Source organism: Phragmites australis, chromosome 2 (genome assembly GCF_958298935.1).
Source record: "Phragmites australis chromosome 2, lpPhrAust1.1, whole genome shotgun sequence".
Classification (NCBI taxonomy): domain Eukaryota; kingdom Viridiplantae; phylum Streptophyta; class Magnoliopsida; order Poales; family Poaceae; genus Phragmites; species Phragmites australis.
In genome coordinates this window covers 26,172,857-26,192,450 of record NC_084922.1, presented here as the reverse complement: position 1 = coordinate 26,192,450, position 19,594 = coordinate 26,172,857, and the positions used below count along the sequence as shown (strand labels likewise).

The window sequence follows — 19,594 nt, the reverse complement described above, 5'->3', positions numbered from 1 at the left end:
CGGCCCGGTTGGCCAACTTTATTTTGAAGTACCAATTGTTTGCCTTTATGTCTCTCTCGTGACATAGTACTTTTGTATCTACTAATTTGAATAACGGGATATTGCGTCTAAAAGAGAGAAGAACTTTGTAAACATCAAATGACATAGGTGTAAGCAACAAAAAGACTTTTGCCAATGTCGGTATGGGATGAAAAGAGTACATATGCTCTATATATTTAGGGTATGTTTGGTTCTCATAATTGGATAAATTGAATTGAGTTGTCTCAAATCCAAAACCATGCGGAAACGGAAATGGGACACCAATTCAATGTTGTTGTTTGGCTAGCAAGTGAATCTATGAGTTGGAAATCGGCCTAGACGGCAGCCATGGGAAGCGACTCTAAGGGGTCACCAAAGATCTTGGGGAGCGACTCAAGGGGGTCACTTGAGATCTTGGGGAGCAGCAAGGGAAGGGATGGGGACTTGGGGAAGAAGGGCTTCGATGCGTTGACGGCCATGGCCAGATCTCACGACACCGGTGAGGAGGAAGAAGCTTGCGGCGGCGATGATGAGGATGAAGCTCGTGGCGGAATTTTTTGGCCGAAATAGAGGAAGGGAGCGGTAGGATCTCATGGCGATGGCGCTGGCACTGCCAAGGACAGGCGGAAGGGTGAGGACGATGACACAGGGGAGAAGGAAGGAGATTAAGACAACGGTGAGGAGGGTGCCAGTTTTTTGCTTCTCATCTCATGATTCGTCATGGGAGTCGGCTGAAATCAGAGGATCAGGCCTCTGAATCGATGAGCACTAAAGACAGTTGTTTCCTGATTTCGTGGAAATGGGCCTTCAATTCCAATCCTGATTCTGAAGACATTCAAACAGCTGAATTGATAAAACCCAATTCCAATTTCAAAATTCTGGCCCCAATTCTGGCATCCAAACGGAGTCTTAGGGTTTTGTAATGGTACATGATTGACCGAGTATCTTATAACATTTTCTGGACCTAGTGTAACCGCATCTAGCATTGGTATCTCTCTACATGTTTTGCCTACACAAAAAGGAAATAGTGTTCTTGTATATATGCTCTCGTCTCTTAATAAAAGTTGTGCAGTGGGGGTTTCCTCACTGTTTCCCATTAAAAAAAAAGGAAATAATGTGTATGTTGCATGATGTTACAATACCGACCCACTAGTTTCATGTCTAGCATAGTTAGACCATGTATGAGAAACTGTCCAGATAATATTATAATTAATCACCAGGAGGATTATTATACATAATCATAACCTCGATGATTAACCAGAATATCAGCCCGATAGTCCCGACATGTGTTTTATGCCCAAGATCGAAACGCGTGCCTTTACAACATATAGCATCATAACACAGCTTAAAAAAGAGTAAGTAATTAAAGTTATATTACAAGTTCTTAAGCACGCAGCACGTTATTACAATTTACAGCAAAAGAGAGCTAGGAGGAGACTAAAACATGCTCAATACCTAACCAGCAAAAAAAACTAAGCAGCAGAAGACTAAAAGCTATACAACAAAAGAAGGATGTCGCCATATGCCCTTAGGCTGCATCACAAAAGCACGCCAACTGAGCAGGATGAACTACTCTTGCCCGCCACCCCTGAACGGCAGGCACGAAGTAGCCAACCACCAACTCTTCCTCACCGATAGCACCTGAAAACGCAAGCATGAGTACAAAGGTACTCGCAAGACTTAAACCATATAAAACACATATACATAGCTCGACTCCAAGGATTATGCATTGAGTCATTAGCAAGGAAAAGCTATATAGTTAAGTTAAACATAAGCGGTAAGTAATCTAGACACATAGATGTGAGCAACTAACTTAACCAACAACAACATAATTCTACCCGGCCATAACCAACTGAACATAAATAACTAGAACCATTGAACATATATGTAACAAATACCAACTCAACTTTCTCACACATATCCAACCATCAACCACAAGCAAAAACTCTACGACCGATGCAAATGGACAAAAGTATGTTCATGATCGAGAGCGCGGTATTTCGAAATGTTTTTCCACCCTACAGGGAATACTCCTGGACCTACAGGACTTGAGGATCATACGGCTTGTATGACCACACAAGTTCATACAAGGGGTACTCATGTCAATCTTTTCCAATAAGTCCCAACTATTTAGATCATGCATCGCTCGGTACGGAGGTACTAGAACTACACCCGGAGCAAACTAGCACCTCTTACAAGCCCGCCCGCTCACACAGTCGATGTTCACGCCCAAATGATCACAGCTACAGAGGTATTCGGCTCGCCTTACCATTAGATCGGCATGTGGTGAGTAAGGTAAGTGCTAAAGCCGACTACACCGACGATCAGTGCTTAAACGACATAAGAGGTCTATGGTGTCTGGGTTTCTCTACTGGCTTAGGGCTTTCCTCCAGAGCAGATAACACCTCTAGCACCGCTCACATCTCGTCTCATACTCATCACTCATACAACCATCATCAACCCATATCCAACATTGTGATCATTATGAAAGTAAATATCACCTATACTCGCGAACGATGAAACAATTCACCGCTCAACTTCTACCGAATGACCTATGCATTGCTCAGTATTTCGATTTGACTTGTAATCTAGATATCAACAACATACTCAAGGCGACAAGGAAATGATGAACAACAAATCAAGATAGAAGTAATGCATTCAACATAACATATACTCATCTGTACATGATCTCGACTCGACACATGCAAACATACATAAGCATAGTTCATCAATTTTAGACTTCATTCAACTGAACAAAGGTGCAATATGCTTAGTTCATTGCCTTGCTGCTCAGGTGACCGCCTGATACTCCCCACACAACACTCATAGAACTCTGGGAGGTTGGCGTCGCCTTCAACCACGACCGGGTCACACGCTGGTTCTTCGCTCACTAAACAAGAACGCATGCAATGATAAGTACGAATGAAGTGCACCAATATATGCTACAATATGCATAACAACAAGCTAAATGAATAAGACATAAGGAAGAACACAAAATTCACGAACTAACAATGCCGAAGAAATATAGAAGGCTAGAGACTCCATAGATTTCTCCGGACACTCCGGACCTTGCGCAGAAAGAAATTTCAAGGGAAGACTTTGGTTGATTCGATTCCAAATCGAAGAGCAAGATTTTGCAATGGCTCATAGGGGTCTAGAACTCAACTCACTAATCTATCAACTCGATTCCTAACTCAATTTCATCCATAATCCTCTAATTTGCTCCAAAACTTAAGAACTCATAAACTTCACAACCCTAACTCCAAATTCGAAATCTATTCAAACAAAACACAGAATCTTACCATGGATGCATAGGGGACTCACCCAAGATGATTTGCCGAGTTTGGGGACTACCGGTTGAAGGAAGAAAGTTTGGGAAGAGGAAGAACACCGATGCTTCTTGTGCTTCAACCGTGAACATCAAAAGATATCAAAACTGGCTCGAATCCTTTGAGAAAATGAAAATGAATTGGAGGGATAGATAGCTTACGAGCTAGTGACACGTAGACACCACATACGCACCTCGATTCCTTCTCTTGAGGTGGGATTTTGAGGGAGAAGGAGAGAGTGCTTGAGAGAAGAGGAGAGGGGAGCTGCCCCTTTGCTTTTTTGGCCGGTTGAGCACGATGGGAGCAGGTGAGCTGAGGGAGAGAGAGGGGAGAAGGTGGGTGCTGCCCCTTTGGATGGTTAGGATGGTGGGGCCGGCCAGGAGGGCCCACGTGGAAGAGAAATGGGTCCATTTTAACTGTGAATTTTATTCTTTTCACTCTCGAATTTCTTTGTCTCATCTAAATGACTCGGAACAAAGTGCTCTAATGTACCTAAATAATTTAACTCGAAACTAATTATGATGCTAATGATGCATGATTAAGCTTAATCATGTGATTACGGAATTTAGGACGTGACACCATGCCCAACAGATTCTCTTCGCGACCCAGAATCCATTCGCGAAGGGATTTTCATTCTCTTCAGCGCTCTAACGGTTTCCCTTCACGATTACCTTCGTGAAAATATTCCCAAGATCATTCCCTTTAGGACGGGATTATAACTCCTTTTCTTTCATGAATCCTTTCGAAGGGAAGTTGTTGAAGATGGGAGAAAATAAAGGGAATGATAACGGGAAAGGAAATCAGAAAGAGAATAAAATAAAGAAAAAATAGTTAGAAATAATCTTAAATAATGATGTTGCTTCATCTCCTTGCTCACCACTTCCTTCTCCCTCATTCGCATGGCATCAACGTTAGCATGGTGCAAGTATTAAAATTAAATAGATTGGATGGAAAAACACAAGCGACATGAAACACATGCTTTGAGGATAAGCTGGTCATTAGGGATATGATATTCACCCTATTTTAAATTCACCAGTTAAATTATAGACCCAATTAAGCATCAAATAATATGAAAAGGTTGAAAAATAGAAATATCTAAGGTTGCGCTTGCCTATTGCCCTAAACTTACTAACCGTCAAACCCTTGTAAGTTCTAAACATCCTTATACACTCGAGCTGTTGAAGCTAAGAAATAAATTAATGAATTGTTAATGAATGGAATTCACCGCATATGTATCAAAAATATCAGACTCAAGAATTTATTAATAGTATGCATGTTTTAAGTTTTGAATTCAAAATAGAATATCTGCATGTCGTTTAACTTAATTGTTAATCCTTTGTAGTCACAAATAAATATTGTTTTTACGTGCAGTCAGCCGTTTAAATTTTTGGTTACAAATTACTTTTTATGTATTGATTTTGGATATTTAAAAATGATACGGGTAGATATATCTCAAAAAATACTTTCATAATAATATATTTTTGCTATATCTTATTATTATATTACAACAAAAAGTAGTAATTAAAGTTGTATTTTGGAAGCATGTCAATGTCCAAAATGCCATTTATTTGTGACATGAGGGAATATATTAAAATTATTGCCAAATGATGACCATCCGTAGAAATTCCTTGACAGAATATAGAAAATGAGAGAATGAATCATAGTAGTTGGACTTTTTGAAATAATCAGGTCCCAATCATAACTATATTTTTGGTGTATATTGCTTAATGTTTTTTTCTTATAACATCTATACACCGTACTTTTGCATGTCACAACTATAGCTATCAACTAATGACCTTAATTGATTAATCAAATCATTTACAATAATTAAACGAGTTATTTAACCGAATGGTCACTAAAAATAACCACATAAATGTTCAAGGTAGTTTGCCAATCATCCACCATCGATAGGCCATAAAAGCATTTCCACTTCTTTTTCCTAAAACCAACATTGGTCACATCACTGCTTTGATCCATAAAGCATGTCATTTTAACTTGTATAATTCCGTATGAGAAATAAATTCTCATATAGGGATGGTAATTGAACTTGTGGGTTTGAGTACTCGCGGGTTTTACGCTCGACGGGTCCAGGTTCAAGTTCTATTTTTTGCCCACAGGTCTGTTGGGTCGAGTATCCAAAATGTTTCAGATCAGGCTCAGGTTTTAGTTTTTACTCGCAAGTGCCCATCGGGTCACCCGATACAGTGCATTGTACATTCATCCAAAAAGCCCACGCACATATTCGAAGGCCCATTCATCCACGAAGCACATGCCCTAAAGATCTAAGACTGTCAGTATGAACCCTAGCCAGCTAGCCCCATTCAGCCATCCCTCCACGCGCACACGCGTCACCACCGCCGCCGCCGCTGTTGCTGCACTTTGGCATTCGGTTTGGCCGCGGTTGCCACGCTGTCTGTCGCCACTCCCATTCGTCGTGCCGGGCCGGCCTGTCGTCGCTGCTACCACACAAGCCAACTACGCAAGACGCCCCTTCGGCCTCGCGGTTCACGCTACCCCCCTCCGGCCTCCCAGGCCGTCAGTGCCACCCCCTGTCACCCTACCACATCCTCTTCTGTTTCGATTTGGCGCCGGTCATCCACGCCACCCCACGGGATCTGCTTCAATATGTTGTAAGACTTGACGGGTCCCCGTCGGGTTCAAGTGCAGGGGCACATTTTAACCCGATTAGTAATTCAGGTACAGATCGGGTTTTTAATTTTGGGTCTCATGACGAGTGAGTTTTAGCTAAACCCGCATTCAATTCGACCCGTTGCCATCCCTATTCCCATACTATGCAAAAGTGGTGATACCTTGAGCAACGGGTGCAAATGCGCCATATTTTTTTTAAAGGTAAATACTGCTACAACCAATGCTGCATATATAATGTAGGTGGTCCATTCAAACTTTTTACGGTTCTGCACTCTCAGATCCAGTCCCATACTTGCCAATGTTCCCACTCACATGGTACTAAGCTAAAACTCAAAGAAGACACACTGTCATCGAATTGGCAGTTCCTGCAACGGATTCTGTCAAACAAGCTTTCCTACGTTACATTTCTTGTGCGAAATTCCTTCCTAGAAGTCTCGCTTCTAAAGCATAATGTTTCATTGAGTGACTTGCTATTTTTTTCTTAATTAATTTGTGGTTTTCAAAAAATATTGATTATTTTACTATGATAGCTTTAATATGAATTGTTTGTAGTGCGAGTTATTTGGTTTATGCTATTGCGTAATTTGGACTTTTCTAATGGACTATATAGATAAAGTCCGTACCTTATCTAGAAACTCTGGTGCCTGCCACTAGTATCAATTGCAGCGTCTGCAACACTGTACTCAGTATTGTGCTGTCTTTTTGCCAATCTTAGCTCCCGTACTGGTCTCTAACAGATACCGTATCATCTGCTACAGGGATACGATTGGAAGAGAGCGTGCTCCAAATTTACGAACTACTGTAGTAATTCTTAACATTGTTCATAGAGTATGACTGTAGGACTAAAAATAAAATAAGAGTAATAGAAGATAAGAAATAGAGTAATTGTTAGAGATGAAAATATAGTGAATATTATAATAGTGTTATAAGGGATAATTTTTTAAGTATTTGTTGAAGCTAGACTTAGTGTTTAACTTTATACCTACTGTGTTGGATGCCTTTATCTTATGTAAGGAATGACTTTGGCAGGTAATAATTTCTCAAATTAATATATTACTGAAAATCACAAACATTACATTTCATTAATTTCATTAAACTACATTTCATGATTTATTCGGCAAGACCCATTTCATATGACCAATAATTTAGAGGCCTAGATGCTTTTAATATGTCGCCATCAGAACAAAAAATATTTTACAACAGAGATTTAAGGACAACTTGCAGTTGCAATCACAGGAAGTGATTAAGAGTATGTAAGTAGAATCAGGCAAATTCTAATCTAAATAAAAGTGCACTGGTGTGGTAAATTGTAAAGGATTATATACAAAGTAGTGCTTCACATGCGTTAAATCACAACCAAGCATTAAAATGAAGAGTTATTTGTCAGGTGTGATCCTGGACAGCCTCTGGACTGTTGTACTGGAGATAAATTGAGATGTATAGGATCATCATATCGTGAGAACATGCTGTTAAAGACTACATGAATCCTTTCCAGCCACATATTTGAATTATGATACTTCATATTTCTACCACTAACCTCATAGGTATCCACCTCTTCTCAAACTGGGACTTCGTGATCTATTTAAGACTAATATGCCTGTACTGACTTAAAATCATCCCCCAAAACTATTTAAACAACTTCTAGAAATTTGAAGGGAGGTGTATTCACGTGGAACCAGTTTATACTTTTCCTACTTACAATAAATAATCACAGCCATCGAAGCAAGGGTCACGAGCAAATGGCAGGCGAAACTGCTCCCGAGTGGCTAATAACAACTTAACTGCATGTGCTGATACCTTCAAATGCCTGGACGCACACTCCTGAGAACCCCATCAGAGCATGAAACACATTCGGAAGGCTCGTCTGCAGATTGTTCAGCGTCATGGTTCGGCTGGTTCTCACAGAGTTTAGATATCTGGCCTTCTCCTCCTCAACTTGTTTTCTAAATGCGTCCAGTTTAGTTTCATTTTTTGACACTGAATAGTGATTCTTATGTGGAGGCTGGGCTGAGTTTTGCATTGCATTTTCACTGTGTTTCTCTAACTGGGTCTGGAATTTTCTTTCCATGTTCTCTGACTTTTTCTTCAGCTGGCGCTCTTCACTCTGTTGTAGAATTATAGAGTGTATGACTGAAATAAAAGTCTTTATTGCTTCTGCTGCTACCTGTTTACATAAATAAGAATAGCTAAATGGTTAATTATGATGAAGTTTAACTTATGAAAAATGAGTATACCAGTCCTTCGGTTGATACATGAAGAATGTAAACTTCTTTACAACAACAACAAAGCTTTTGTCCCAAGCAAGTTGGCGTAGGCTAGAGATGAAACCCTCAAGATCCAACTAAAAAGAATGTAAGCTTCTTTATTCAAAGAAAAATGATATACTCCAAACCAAATGTTCCTGAAAGCTGGATTTCATAGTGACAAACAAGGTACTTAAAGAAAAGAGTAAGTTGGTTTTACTATACCTTCTCGGGTAACCTCTCAAGCACACGCTGGAGCTCCTCAGAGAAGCTACAGATTCCAGATGAACTTCTCATGAAGCCATCATTATCAGGAAGGCAGTCAGTGAGTTTAATCCATTGGTTAAGGATGCTTACATACTCACGCTGCAATGTGATGAGATTACAGAAGGAACTGTGCCATCCAGAGACTTCAACTTCCAGCTGAGATGTTGCGTGGTAATGAGAGTCACTTGTCGGCTCACTCCCAGGTCTGTTGCCTAGGAGACTAGCTTGATGGGCAATATGGTTCTGAACCTGATGGCACTCGTACATGTTTCTCCACATATGCACAAGCCTAAGTCAAAAGGAGAGGAAGTTCAGAATGAATAATGAGAATGAAATAGTATTTTGATAAGGACTGAAACTGCATCATCAACAATACAAAAATGTAGGCATTGACACCAAGCTGCAATGTAACATGCTTCCTGCATTCGTTGATTATTAATCGAAGGGGCACATCCCACAACAAAAGCTACATGATGTATGAGGTAACTACTAACTAATTATTTCTCACCTATCATGGACCACAATAAAGCTCCAGTATGACTAAACACATGTGACTTAAAGCAATACTTGGGTGTTCCTAATAAAAAATATCAGGTATATGTTAATACAGGTAGCATGTGAATGGATAAATGAGACTTCCTGAAATTAATTATTGCATATTAAGTGTTGAAAACAGATACAATGCACCTAAATACTGTTTTTACAAACAGTTTTGGACAGTTCAAATATTTTAGCTAGCTAACTTTTGGAGCCTACCCTGCAGATAATTCAATAATCTGAGGATATAACTCCTCATCTCTGAGCTCTGATATGGACAAATATGTCAAATTCACAGCTTCCACCAACGAGATTATCCGAGTTTGCAATTCCTCAATAGTATCCCGAACTCTCTCTGCATGCAGCTTATCATGCTCCCCTGATTCTAGCTTTTGTAGCAATGAAGCATACTTTTTATACTGGAGCCTTGCAAATTCTTCGTCCTGCAAGAGAAAAGATACTAACAATCAACAGTGTGCTGACTTTTGGTAAAGCAACACATGGTAATACGTAAACATTTTGTCATCATGCATTGTGTTCTCTTGTTAATACAACAACAAATTTTGCTGCTCAAGAAACGATTTTCCAGATAAATTATGGCATCTAAAAATCTACCTAACAGTCTTCCAATCTAATCCTTGACTGCACCGTGTAATGCATTCCATACTTTCAGTGAAACAAATACCAACCACAAATAATGCTAGCTAGGCCTCCGATAGCTCACCTTGACTAACTTGTAGAGTTTTTGCTCCTCGTCATAAATCTTCTCTAGCGTTTTGCCATGGTAACCATATCCAGAGGCATCACTAGAATTCAGAATTGAGGATTCACTGTTAGCCTGCTGTGATTTGAATGACCAGCTCCAAGAAAGCGTGGAGAAAACCTTTGCAGATTTGGAATTTTTTCCTGCACCTAAACAATAAATAATAGTGTTTAGGAAGTGACTGCACGCCAAGAAAGGCAGTGTTTCTTATTTCTTTCTTTTTTACCCAATTGCAACAAAGTAATGTATTGATTATTGAATGTGCAGTTGATCTTGAAATGTCTTCTAATACCTGTCACTTTCCATGAATGCTGCTATATATTTACACGTAACACTTTAGAGAACCAAACAGTATATAGACAAGAAAGTCCATAGGGTACAGTGTATACAAATAATGGGGTGCATTTGAATATTCCTCTTTAAAAAAATGGTTTACAAATATTTAAGTAGTCACTATTAGGTTGCTGCAAATCTGTACCAAGTACCAACCTAAAAAATTAAAGTCAAATTAAAGATTAGAAATAAGAATAAATATTGCACCCAATCAAGCTTAAAACTAGATCAAAACAAGACAGGTTCTGTATAAAAATCTCTCCTTTGTTGGATACTTGGATTTTTCATTTGCTTTATGCATGCATGGAAGACAGGGTGATGAGGAGCCTTCGTTCTTCGATGATTTCAGCCGAGGCTTTCCTGCTTCCGAGCCCGGGTTCTTAGTAAACAGCAGGGCAGTGATATGAGTATTGTCACACGAAGCAACCATGACATAAGTCAATTTAATTTCTATATTAGTAGATGTGCTATGTATATATTATTGTCAATTTCATTTCAGGTTGGTTCAGATTAACATCCACGTAATATCAACTACTTTGTTTAACATTCATATACTTTTTCAAAAGAAGAGTATTGGCATCCCACAGAACAAAGATCCTGGAGTGAAATTGCTGACTGACATCTCAAAGAAATATATACAATGATAGTATATGGAGACATTATACCTTTCTTTGCCTCTAAATCCAAGGGATCTGGCCGGCCACCAGAAGAGTCCAAAAGAATGACAACATCGTTCCCACTTGCTGCTGCTTTCAAGAAGTACTCATCAATCTCCTTAGCAATCACTGCAAGTGACTTCTTACTCCTCCAAGCCACCACCGAGGAATCTGAATCCTTTGTCACCCAGCTCACCATTGACGAGTTCTCATCACCAAGAGCCCTACTCTTTGCTGGATTCAACTCCACCCTGCTCACGATGCTATCATCGTTGCCAAGCACCCTTTCATCCTCCTCTCCATCAAATTCTGTGTTGGTCTCCACCCAATTATCATCGTCCATGGTAACATGTGAGGCCATTTCTTTATCGTTCCTATCAGCAAATGGAGATGGGAAATTCAAGGGGCGCACATTGAAAGGATCCAGGTACTCCAATGGTACACCGGGTGGCGGGGGTGGTGGTAGAGGAGTTGAGCAGCTGTCAGTGTCATCATCATCCTCATCCATAGAATCATCCCCATGGAGCTCATCATTCCTCTTCTCCATCTTTCTTATCGTTATTATTGGACTAAAAGACAGAAGTGGTAGGGGGAGCTCATCATCCCTCTTCTCCATCTTTCTTGTGGTTATTGGACTAAATGGCAGAGGTGGCGGGGGGCGTGGCGAGGGTGGCATTGAGGATGTCACCGATGGTTCAGGAGGAGGTGGCGGTGGTGGTGGAGGAGGCGACGGGGGCACCGCAAGGCCTACAGGAGGCTGCTGTGACACTGCAGACTCCACCTCAGCAAACTGCCTGAGAGTAGCTCCTGTGTTGCGGAGGGCATGCAGGTATGCAATGTGCGCAGCTGCAAGCTCAGGACGTCGGCGCACTAGCTGCTTCATGAGCTGCCTCCTATCCTTGCACCTCCTCACGGGCTCCTCATTCTCCACTTTAGAGTGCGAGCAACCCATCTGCCACCAACGCGAACGAATTCCCCACTGATGACCTTGGAAGAATGCACACTGCAGCCCAACTGAAAATTCCAAATTGGTAATTTCTGGTCCCGATTAAAGTTGACTGAAACTGGTAACAATTTGCACTAAACTTCCAGAGAGTAGACACTATCCTGCTACAGATCCTAATCATGGAACATGCACATGACAAATCCTCCGAAGGGGTTTTATTGGTTCCTACCAAATTGGCTGAAATTGCCCCCAATTTGGCTAAAAGGGAGGGATACACCCCCAAGAAATTGCGCCTTCTGCTCTCCAACAACCAGTCACAAAATTAGAACCTACCGATCCCCCTTTCTTTTGCATCAAAATCCGATGGAACTGGCACTGGAATCAGGCAGACAAATGAGCTGATCTAAAAAACGAAGAATCAGCATCAACAAGGGAGGAAAACAAGATGAAGGGACAAAAAAAAGAAGATTCTTGAATACAGGTGAGTTGTGGTTGCTTGCCTTACCAGAGAGGCTTCGATTGAAGAAATGCTCCCCGGTCAGCAATCTTGGAGTTGTTGGTCAGCTTGGAAGCCAAGCAGGACTGAAGAACGAAGGATCTAGACAACCGGAGGAGAAGAATATGCCAACAAAAAGAAAAGAGAGAGATGGTGGTAATGGCATCATGTGGTTCTCACTCCCAACTCCCAAGAACCCATCTCTCTTTCTCCATTGTCTCTCTCTGGGGGCAAGTACGAAGACTGCAGGAGGCAATTGGGGCTTGGGACGAAGAGAGAGAAAGAGGGATCGGCGACAGGCAGGAGGAGGGAGAGAGAAAGGAAGGGGAAAGAGAAGGTGTGGGATTTGGTTTTTTGCAATAAAGTAGGGGAAGAAATTGTGCAGGCAGCAGGGGTGGGATGGTGGTGTAGGAATGTGGTCAGAGCTGCCACTTTCCACCACTGTCACCGAAACTCCCTCCACCGAAACTCTCTCCTTTTCTTTCGCTGCCCTGCTCTTCCTCTCGCCTCTTTGTTATTTTTAGGTCCACACCATCCACCATCACGGACATGGATTAAAAACTGCTTAATGATTCTAGTTAGTACTAGTGTACAATGAAAATGGAGTGCTTTCTCTCTTGGATGGCTATTGTAATGTTTTATCTTGAGGAAATGAGGGTATTGTAATGTATCAATTGTTGACGAATGAAATTTCAGAATAATTGAGTCTAACTTTATGGTATACCAATTCATCATGCTAGATTTATCTTTTAAAAAGCAATTTTGTGATGTACCTTAGCTTCTTTGTTAATGTACCAGCTATTTGTGATTGCCTAGGTTGTTTAGCCATACAATTTTTTTAGTACATATAAAGCAAAGAGTAAAGAATAATATAGCTGCACTGAGCAACTAAAAGCACTAGAGCATTGTTAGTGTCAGATATGATGGCCCGTGGTCATGAGAGAAATAGAAGCCCTTCGTTTTCGGCACACCCAATTTAACTCCATGCATGCCATCCGAATGTGATTCTAGAATCAGGTGAGAGACAGGTTTAGGTTAGCTTTTGGGTGGGACTAGCAGCTCTCCGGCCGAGACCCACTCGAGAGCAGAGAAGAAAAGCATGGGGAGCACAGCATGTGGTTGTACATTCTAGTTGCAGCAGACCACGGACTTCGAGATAAACACGACATCATCACCGATGGCACTATCACCTTACCTGCTCTTGCCAAAACTCGTAACTGCCGCCCGTCCTTCGCCTTGGCCACGGCTGTGTTTGGCCTGTCTCGCTCAACCGATGTTACCATCTCAACGGAACATGTCACAATCTGAGGACGCATCAATTGACACAGAACAGAGGTGCATTTGACCAATCCGACTACAGTATTTCTGGGCTGTGGAACCAATGAACGACGAGTGATAGGCCTTTTTTTTTCCCGATAAGCAAAACTTTATTAACCCATTTTGTTATAACAAGATGATTATAACTAATATAAGCCGCTCCGGCCTAGTGACAGGCCTTGTTTACATGCAGCAAACTCTGCTTCTTCTGCTGAGGGACAATAGAACAAATACCTCCACCAAGAGAGGAGCACCTGTCCCGTACGATCCCGGATGACCATACCTGCTGAAGCTTGGCCCGTGGCCTTAACAAAGCTACCATCTACATCGGTTTTATCCAACCGTACTGGAGGATGCCACATAAGTTTTGGCATTAGTTGGTTCAATGCCATTTGCCGCTTCTGCGAAAACATTCATGGAGCAGGTGCACATGGCCTAAACCCTATTAATTTGGGCATCAACTCAACACGAAAAATTCTGAAAGCCCCCGGAACAGGTGCGCATGGCTTGTGAGATCTTTGCGCTGTGCACCTCCTGTATACGGCCTGCATTGGGCTGGTCGCTGGAGTGTATTTCGGGCCAACTCGTTCTAGAATGATGGCCGAAAATGATGATTTTTAATATATTTTTATTTTTTAATATTTACAAATATACATGTTTATTTTTAAAAATTATATATCCAACTTATCATCGCCCGTTGGACGCCCATCCAACGGATATCACATCGTGAGGCCCATGGGTAACAGTTAAGAATTAAATATATAAATCGATGTGCAACACCTTCTTCTGTATAAAGCATGTGACCGGCACTTGTATGCAGACACTTGCATGTGAGGGCTTGCCATCTGCGCCCCCATGCCACCCATTAAAGTGTCGTCCGTTAAACGGATAATATCTATTGTGCCACATCAAAGGGATATCATGCTGGTCTACCACATCAAGGTGTTGCAAGTTGGATATGTTACATCTAGGTGTCACCTTTCTAAAATACGATGGTAGGTTAGATTTGTAATAAAATAAACATATATTTTTACAAATATTGAAAAATAAAATATATAAATAAAAAAATTCCAAAAATGATGGCGGTGTATTTGGGGATGACTGCTGAGAGGGCCAGAGGGGGTTTGCTGTTGCTGACACGCCTTCTACAAGCACGAAGCCATGGAGCATGTGATCGTCGCTTTTTCTTAAAAGAAGGGGCCCTAGATTTAGGAGAAAGGAGAAGCACAGGGTTGCAATCTAACAGCAGCAGCAGCAGGGTTAAATTCATTGCTCAGAAGAATGAAACTTGTTTTACATATACTCCTCATAAACAGTTAAACACAGTCAGAACATAACCGTGACAGTTACCTAAAAAAACATAACCGTGACAGTAATTTATTCGGTTCTATGCATCTAATCTAAATTCAGAAAGATAAAATTTATGAAGGTTGAATGAATGCGTCCTAAATATCAATATTTGTGATGGCCAATGACGCAGGGCAATCCACTACCACGTGGAAATGACGAAGTGTCTAGGTGAGACAATAGCGGGGAGCGGCGCACTATAATGGGGTGACACAATCCGGGCAGCATGGAGGGGCGACCAGTGAAGAGTAGGCCGAGGTGGGGCGCGTAGAGCGACGGTCAAGGCTCGTGACGGAGAGGCGATCGGAGAGCAGTCCAAGGCAGTTGGAGACCGGCGATGGCTGGATCTCGGCGAGGTATTCAGATGGATCTCGTCTACTTGGACATCAACGAGCGCGGGATTAGATTAGGAAGATCGACAGTGGTCAAATCAGCCCAGGGGTAGGCAAATCAGCCTGGCGATGGCACTATGAGAGCAGTGGGCTCATGAGAAGCAAATCAAACCGATGGATTCGCACGGGAATCGGTGACAATGAAGGAGAGAGAGCAGCCGATAGGGTGGGCGAGAGGGAAGCCAACAAGGAGAGAGCAAGTGGCGGGTTCTAGATCGGGATGAATAGAAATTTGTATTCAATGGTAGCTCCATAGAGCAATATATAGTGTATATGAGGAAACATTAGGACTAAGAGATTACCATACTACTCTTGACTATTATATCTTTGAGATGATCGGTGACGTCGTAAGAGGAGAGGTGAATAGGACACTTAGAATCTATTCGGCTCCAAAAACAACACAAGATAAATATATATCAAATTCTATCTAAATGTGCTATATGTTTATCTAGTGTGTCTACTCTACCGATTAAAATGCTTGCAACCTATCTAAGAAGGTAAATTGCAAGTAAGTAAATGCTGAAACGTAAATAAGATAGAGAGAGCAAACTCGGTACAATGATTTTTCTCGTGGTACCAATGGCATAAATGTCACCCCTAGTCTACGTTGGAGCTCCACCAAGGATATGCTTCCGTTCAGCACCCAGCCACAGCTATTGATCCACCAAGTCATAAAAATAAGACCTCAACCCGGATGAACCGTCAAGCCACCGAGGCAAGCCTCTCTTTCAGTCTCTTGCCATCGTGATCAATTCAGAGCTTGAGCGACCAAGGTAAGGGTTTCCGCGTCCCCGTACACGTGTCTTGCCGCCGCTCCACACCAAGTCAGAAGGTCAACAAGTTGCCAGTGAATCACAAAGACTCCAAGGCATCGGTGTACCTATCGATATACGGTTGGATCACTCTTTGATCCACTCTCTAGGTTGAAGCACCTAACAACACTTCTCTCTAGGCCTAATAACACTAATCACTCTCTAATGGTGTGCTAAATTACCTTGGATGAACACTTTAAGCACCTTGGTGGCTTGGATGTCTTCTCAAGTGTATGTGGGATTTTCTAGACTCCAGCATATTCCACCACTTCAAATGACTGAGTGAAGGGGGTATTTATAGCCTCAAACTCGCGGACTAGCTGTTGCTCCAACGGCTCAACTTTACTATGAACACCGCATGATCCGGTGACAATAATAGTACAAGCACCGGACCATCCGGTCTGTACATCAGTGGATACTAGCCGTTGAAACTCCACTCAAACTTCTTCTGAACACCGGATTCTTCGGTGTATATTCAAATCCATCGTCGGACCTTCCGGTGAGTTATCTTGAGTCATATGAGCCTTTGCATCTTCTATGTTTAAATTGCTCCGATGAAGCCTCCGGTGTGCATCTCTTCATCACCGGACCATCCGGTGAGTTATCCTGAGCCAAACTGTGCCTTTGTAGCCTCACTGTGTAAAATGCTCTGATGAGATCATCCGCTGATAACCGGACCATCCGATGGGTTGTTCCATTTTACCTTCTAAGCAAAAACACTCCAGTGAGTATACAGGTCTTAACACCGGACTATCTGGTGCCTTCTTTCTCCTCTGCTGAGAATACTCCGGTGATTATAGCCTTCAGTACATCGGACCATCCGGTGAGAACAAATATCCTAGAACTTCTCCAATTCAACCAAATTTTGTCCTGATTGCGGTGGCTTCTTCATTTATTGCATCCATAAGACCTACTAACATATATTCTTGACAAACATGTCAGTCCTATTGACCATATTTTCATTAATCACCAAAATCAGAATCATGGCCTAATAGGGTTATTTTTGCTAAAATCTCTCCTTTTGGTGATTGATGACAACACAACCAAAGCAAGTGAAAAACGATAAATGATACCAATTGATAAGGTCATAAAAGAGTATAAAGTCTTACTATATTACTTGGATACATGTTCTTAACACATAGTCCCCCTTTGTTCTGGCTCTTCCTTTCTCTAATGCTATTATCTCCCTTGATCGACCTATACAAGAGCTTCTCATTTGTCAATCTAAGTGCCTTATGCTATTTCTAGCATATTCTTCTTCTCCCCCCTTTGTCAATTTTGGCATTTCTAGATATCTTGCTTGTTGCTATAATCTCTCCCATATTGTTTATCTTATTTTGGTCATCAAAATTCTCCCCCTTCGTCAACAATCTCCTAAAAAGGCTATAAGCATATGTTGAACTTAAGGAAAAAACGTTAGAGCACCTGGGAGAGAGCTTCATAAATCATGATCTAATAAAAATGATATCAATTGTAATAATATCAATTGAAATGAAAAAAATATAGATCACAATTCATGAAACTCTCATAATATAGTCTAAACTTCCCCTATATGTGTTCGTACACATGATAAGAAAGAAACATATGCACAACTAGATAATATGTCAAGATAGAAAGTTTAAGCTATATTATACATGAAAATAGCTTGAATGAACAAAATGATTTGATAATAATACCAATTGAAGCGTTTGAGCATTGCATACCTCCGGAACCTTGTAGATTGCTCCATAAGACTACAAAAGATATAACTTGCAACACATGTTAGTCTCAAAATCACAACCTATATGATATACTTCCTCTAAATATGTGCATACAAGTGTTGAATACTTGTGAGGCATATGCGATTGTTATAGATAATAATGGGGATTTATCCTATAGATTGGATCGCATAAAAGATACTAAATGTAAAACTACTGTCATGTAAGGGACCTACAACTAATAAACCATGTATATTGCTTATGGGTTAGAGATAAACACAAGCAACCTACCATATAAAAACCTACACAAGATATTGCAATAAATTGAAATAAGCATATGCACTTCTATACAAGACAAATGAGCTAGAAGCAAACAAAATACATGAACAGGAATCTAGCTACACTTACCACTTATAGTTTTGGATGGGGATTTAGGTATGTGATGATCATGATCTTCATCAATACTCCCATCTTGTATACTTGGCTTCTTTGTTTGAATCTTTACTTCATTTTGTAAGCCAAGCCTCTAAATACCTATAGCCACTTCGAGCTTTAAGTATTCTTTGGAACCTAAACCGGTTAAGGCTTCTTCATGTTGGTGATGACTTCCTTAGACACCCAAATGAGTTGGTTCCACCTCCGATTCTTTCTCCCAACCATCTATACAACCACCTTGCCATTTTCCTTCTTTTGAGCTTTTAGTGGTTACTCTTGGTCTTGACCTTGTAGTTAGGCTTGATGTAGAGATTGGAGGTCATGTTGGGGATGTTCATGGCCTTCTTCTTCTCCTTGGTCTCCTTCTTGACTTGCTTTCATTAGAAAGACTTGTGACCTTCTTTGCCATGTCATGGTGGACTCCTCCGTAAGCTTGTTCACCATAATTGCATGGTTATCTTGAGGAGATTAGATATGATTCTTGCCCTTTAGTCTTTCTAAGTCCTTCTTGAGCTTCTCGACTTTTTACTTGAGCTCATTATTTTCTTACGCAATGAGGTTATTAGATGGTTCTACAAAAATATTCTTAATGCATATCTCATTGCAAAAGGGTGATCATGATATATCAATTAAATCATTGTAAGAAGTAGAAGTATCTACCTTAGGCTTGAAATTAAATAGTGAGCTAGATTGCTTTAAAAGAACCTTAGTTTGAGATTCAATACACTCAAATTTAGCCTTAAGCTCATCATGCTCCTTATTTAGAAAATTGAATTTGTTCAATAATTATTCATAATTAGAAACAAAGGTAGCATGAATATCATTAAATGCATTGAATTTCTTAAGCTCTTTTTATTGTTTCTTAAGGGCTCTTTGTTACTCATTGATCAAATGAAGGAGTTCATCATATGAGGGAGAATCTTCATCAAATTCATCATCACTTACATCGCTATCCATACCTTTGACCATAAAGTACTTATGAAATGGCTTGCGTGTCAACTTGTGTGATGATGATATTAAGAAAGAGCTCTTCTTGGAGGGAAGGATGATGAGGCTTTTATCACTTAAGCTTGACTCTTCATTGTCGCTCACTCATCTTCCTAAGCTTGCAAATGCCTTGGCTCTTCCTCTTGTCTCCCTCTTGTTCTTGATCTTCTTCTCGTTCTTGATATGATCAATTGTGTTGACCAAATCTTTAATGGAGATTGGATAATCAATCTTGGTATTGATCATCTTTATATTCTTCTCTATCTTTGAAAAGAGCTTGGTCATCTTGGGATCAATTTCATCATCATTTGATGCGCTTTGATCATCCTCTTTATCGCTCTCTTCCTCTTGATTACCATCATCTTCGCTT

At 40.8% G+C, this 19,594-nt stretch overlaps 1 protein-coding gene across 4 annotated transcripts; it reads right to left on the bottom strand.

Annotated features, from left to right (window-relative positions):
• Nucleotides 1-7,416: 7,416 nt before the first annotated feature.
• LOC133905607 (protein ALTERED PHOSPHATE STARVATION RESPONSE 1-like) lies at nucleotides 7,417-12,703 on the bottom strand. 4 transcript variants are annotated; one of them, XM_062347421.1, is made up of 6 exons: nucleotides 12,247-12,703; nucleotides 10,805-12,144; nucleotides 9,768-9,949; nucleotides 9,263-9,486; nucleotides 8,465-8,795; nucleotides 7,417-8,160 (listed from the first exon to the last, which is right to left on the bottom strand). In XM_062347421.1, exons 2-6 carry the CDS (start codon nucleotides 11,745-11,747, stop codon nucleotides 7,774-7,776), a joined length of 2,067 nt encoding a protein of 688 aa, XP_062203405.1. In that variant the 5' UTR covers nucleotides 11,748-12,144; nucleotides 12,247-12,703; the 3' UTR covers nucleotides 7,417-7,773. The 4 variants fall into 4 exon arrangements, with proteins under 4 accessions (XP_062203405.1, XP_062203402.1, XP_062203403.1 ...); XM_062347418.1 differs by having other exon boundaries at nucleotides 9,768-9,955; nucleotides 12,247-12,702; XM_062347419.1 differs by having other exon boundaries at nucleotides 9,768-9,955; nucleotides 10,805-12,139; nucleotides 12,247-12,702.
• Nucleotides 12,704-19,594: the final 6,891 nt, after the last annotated feature.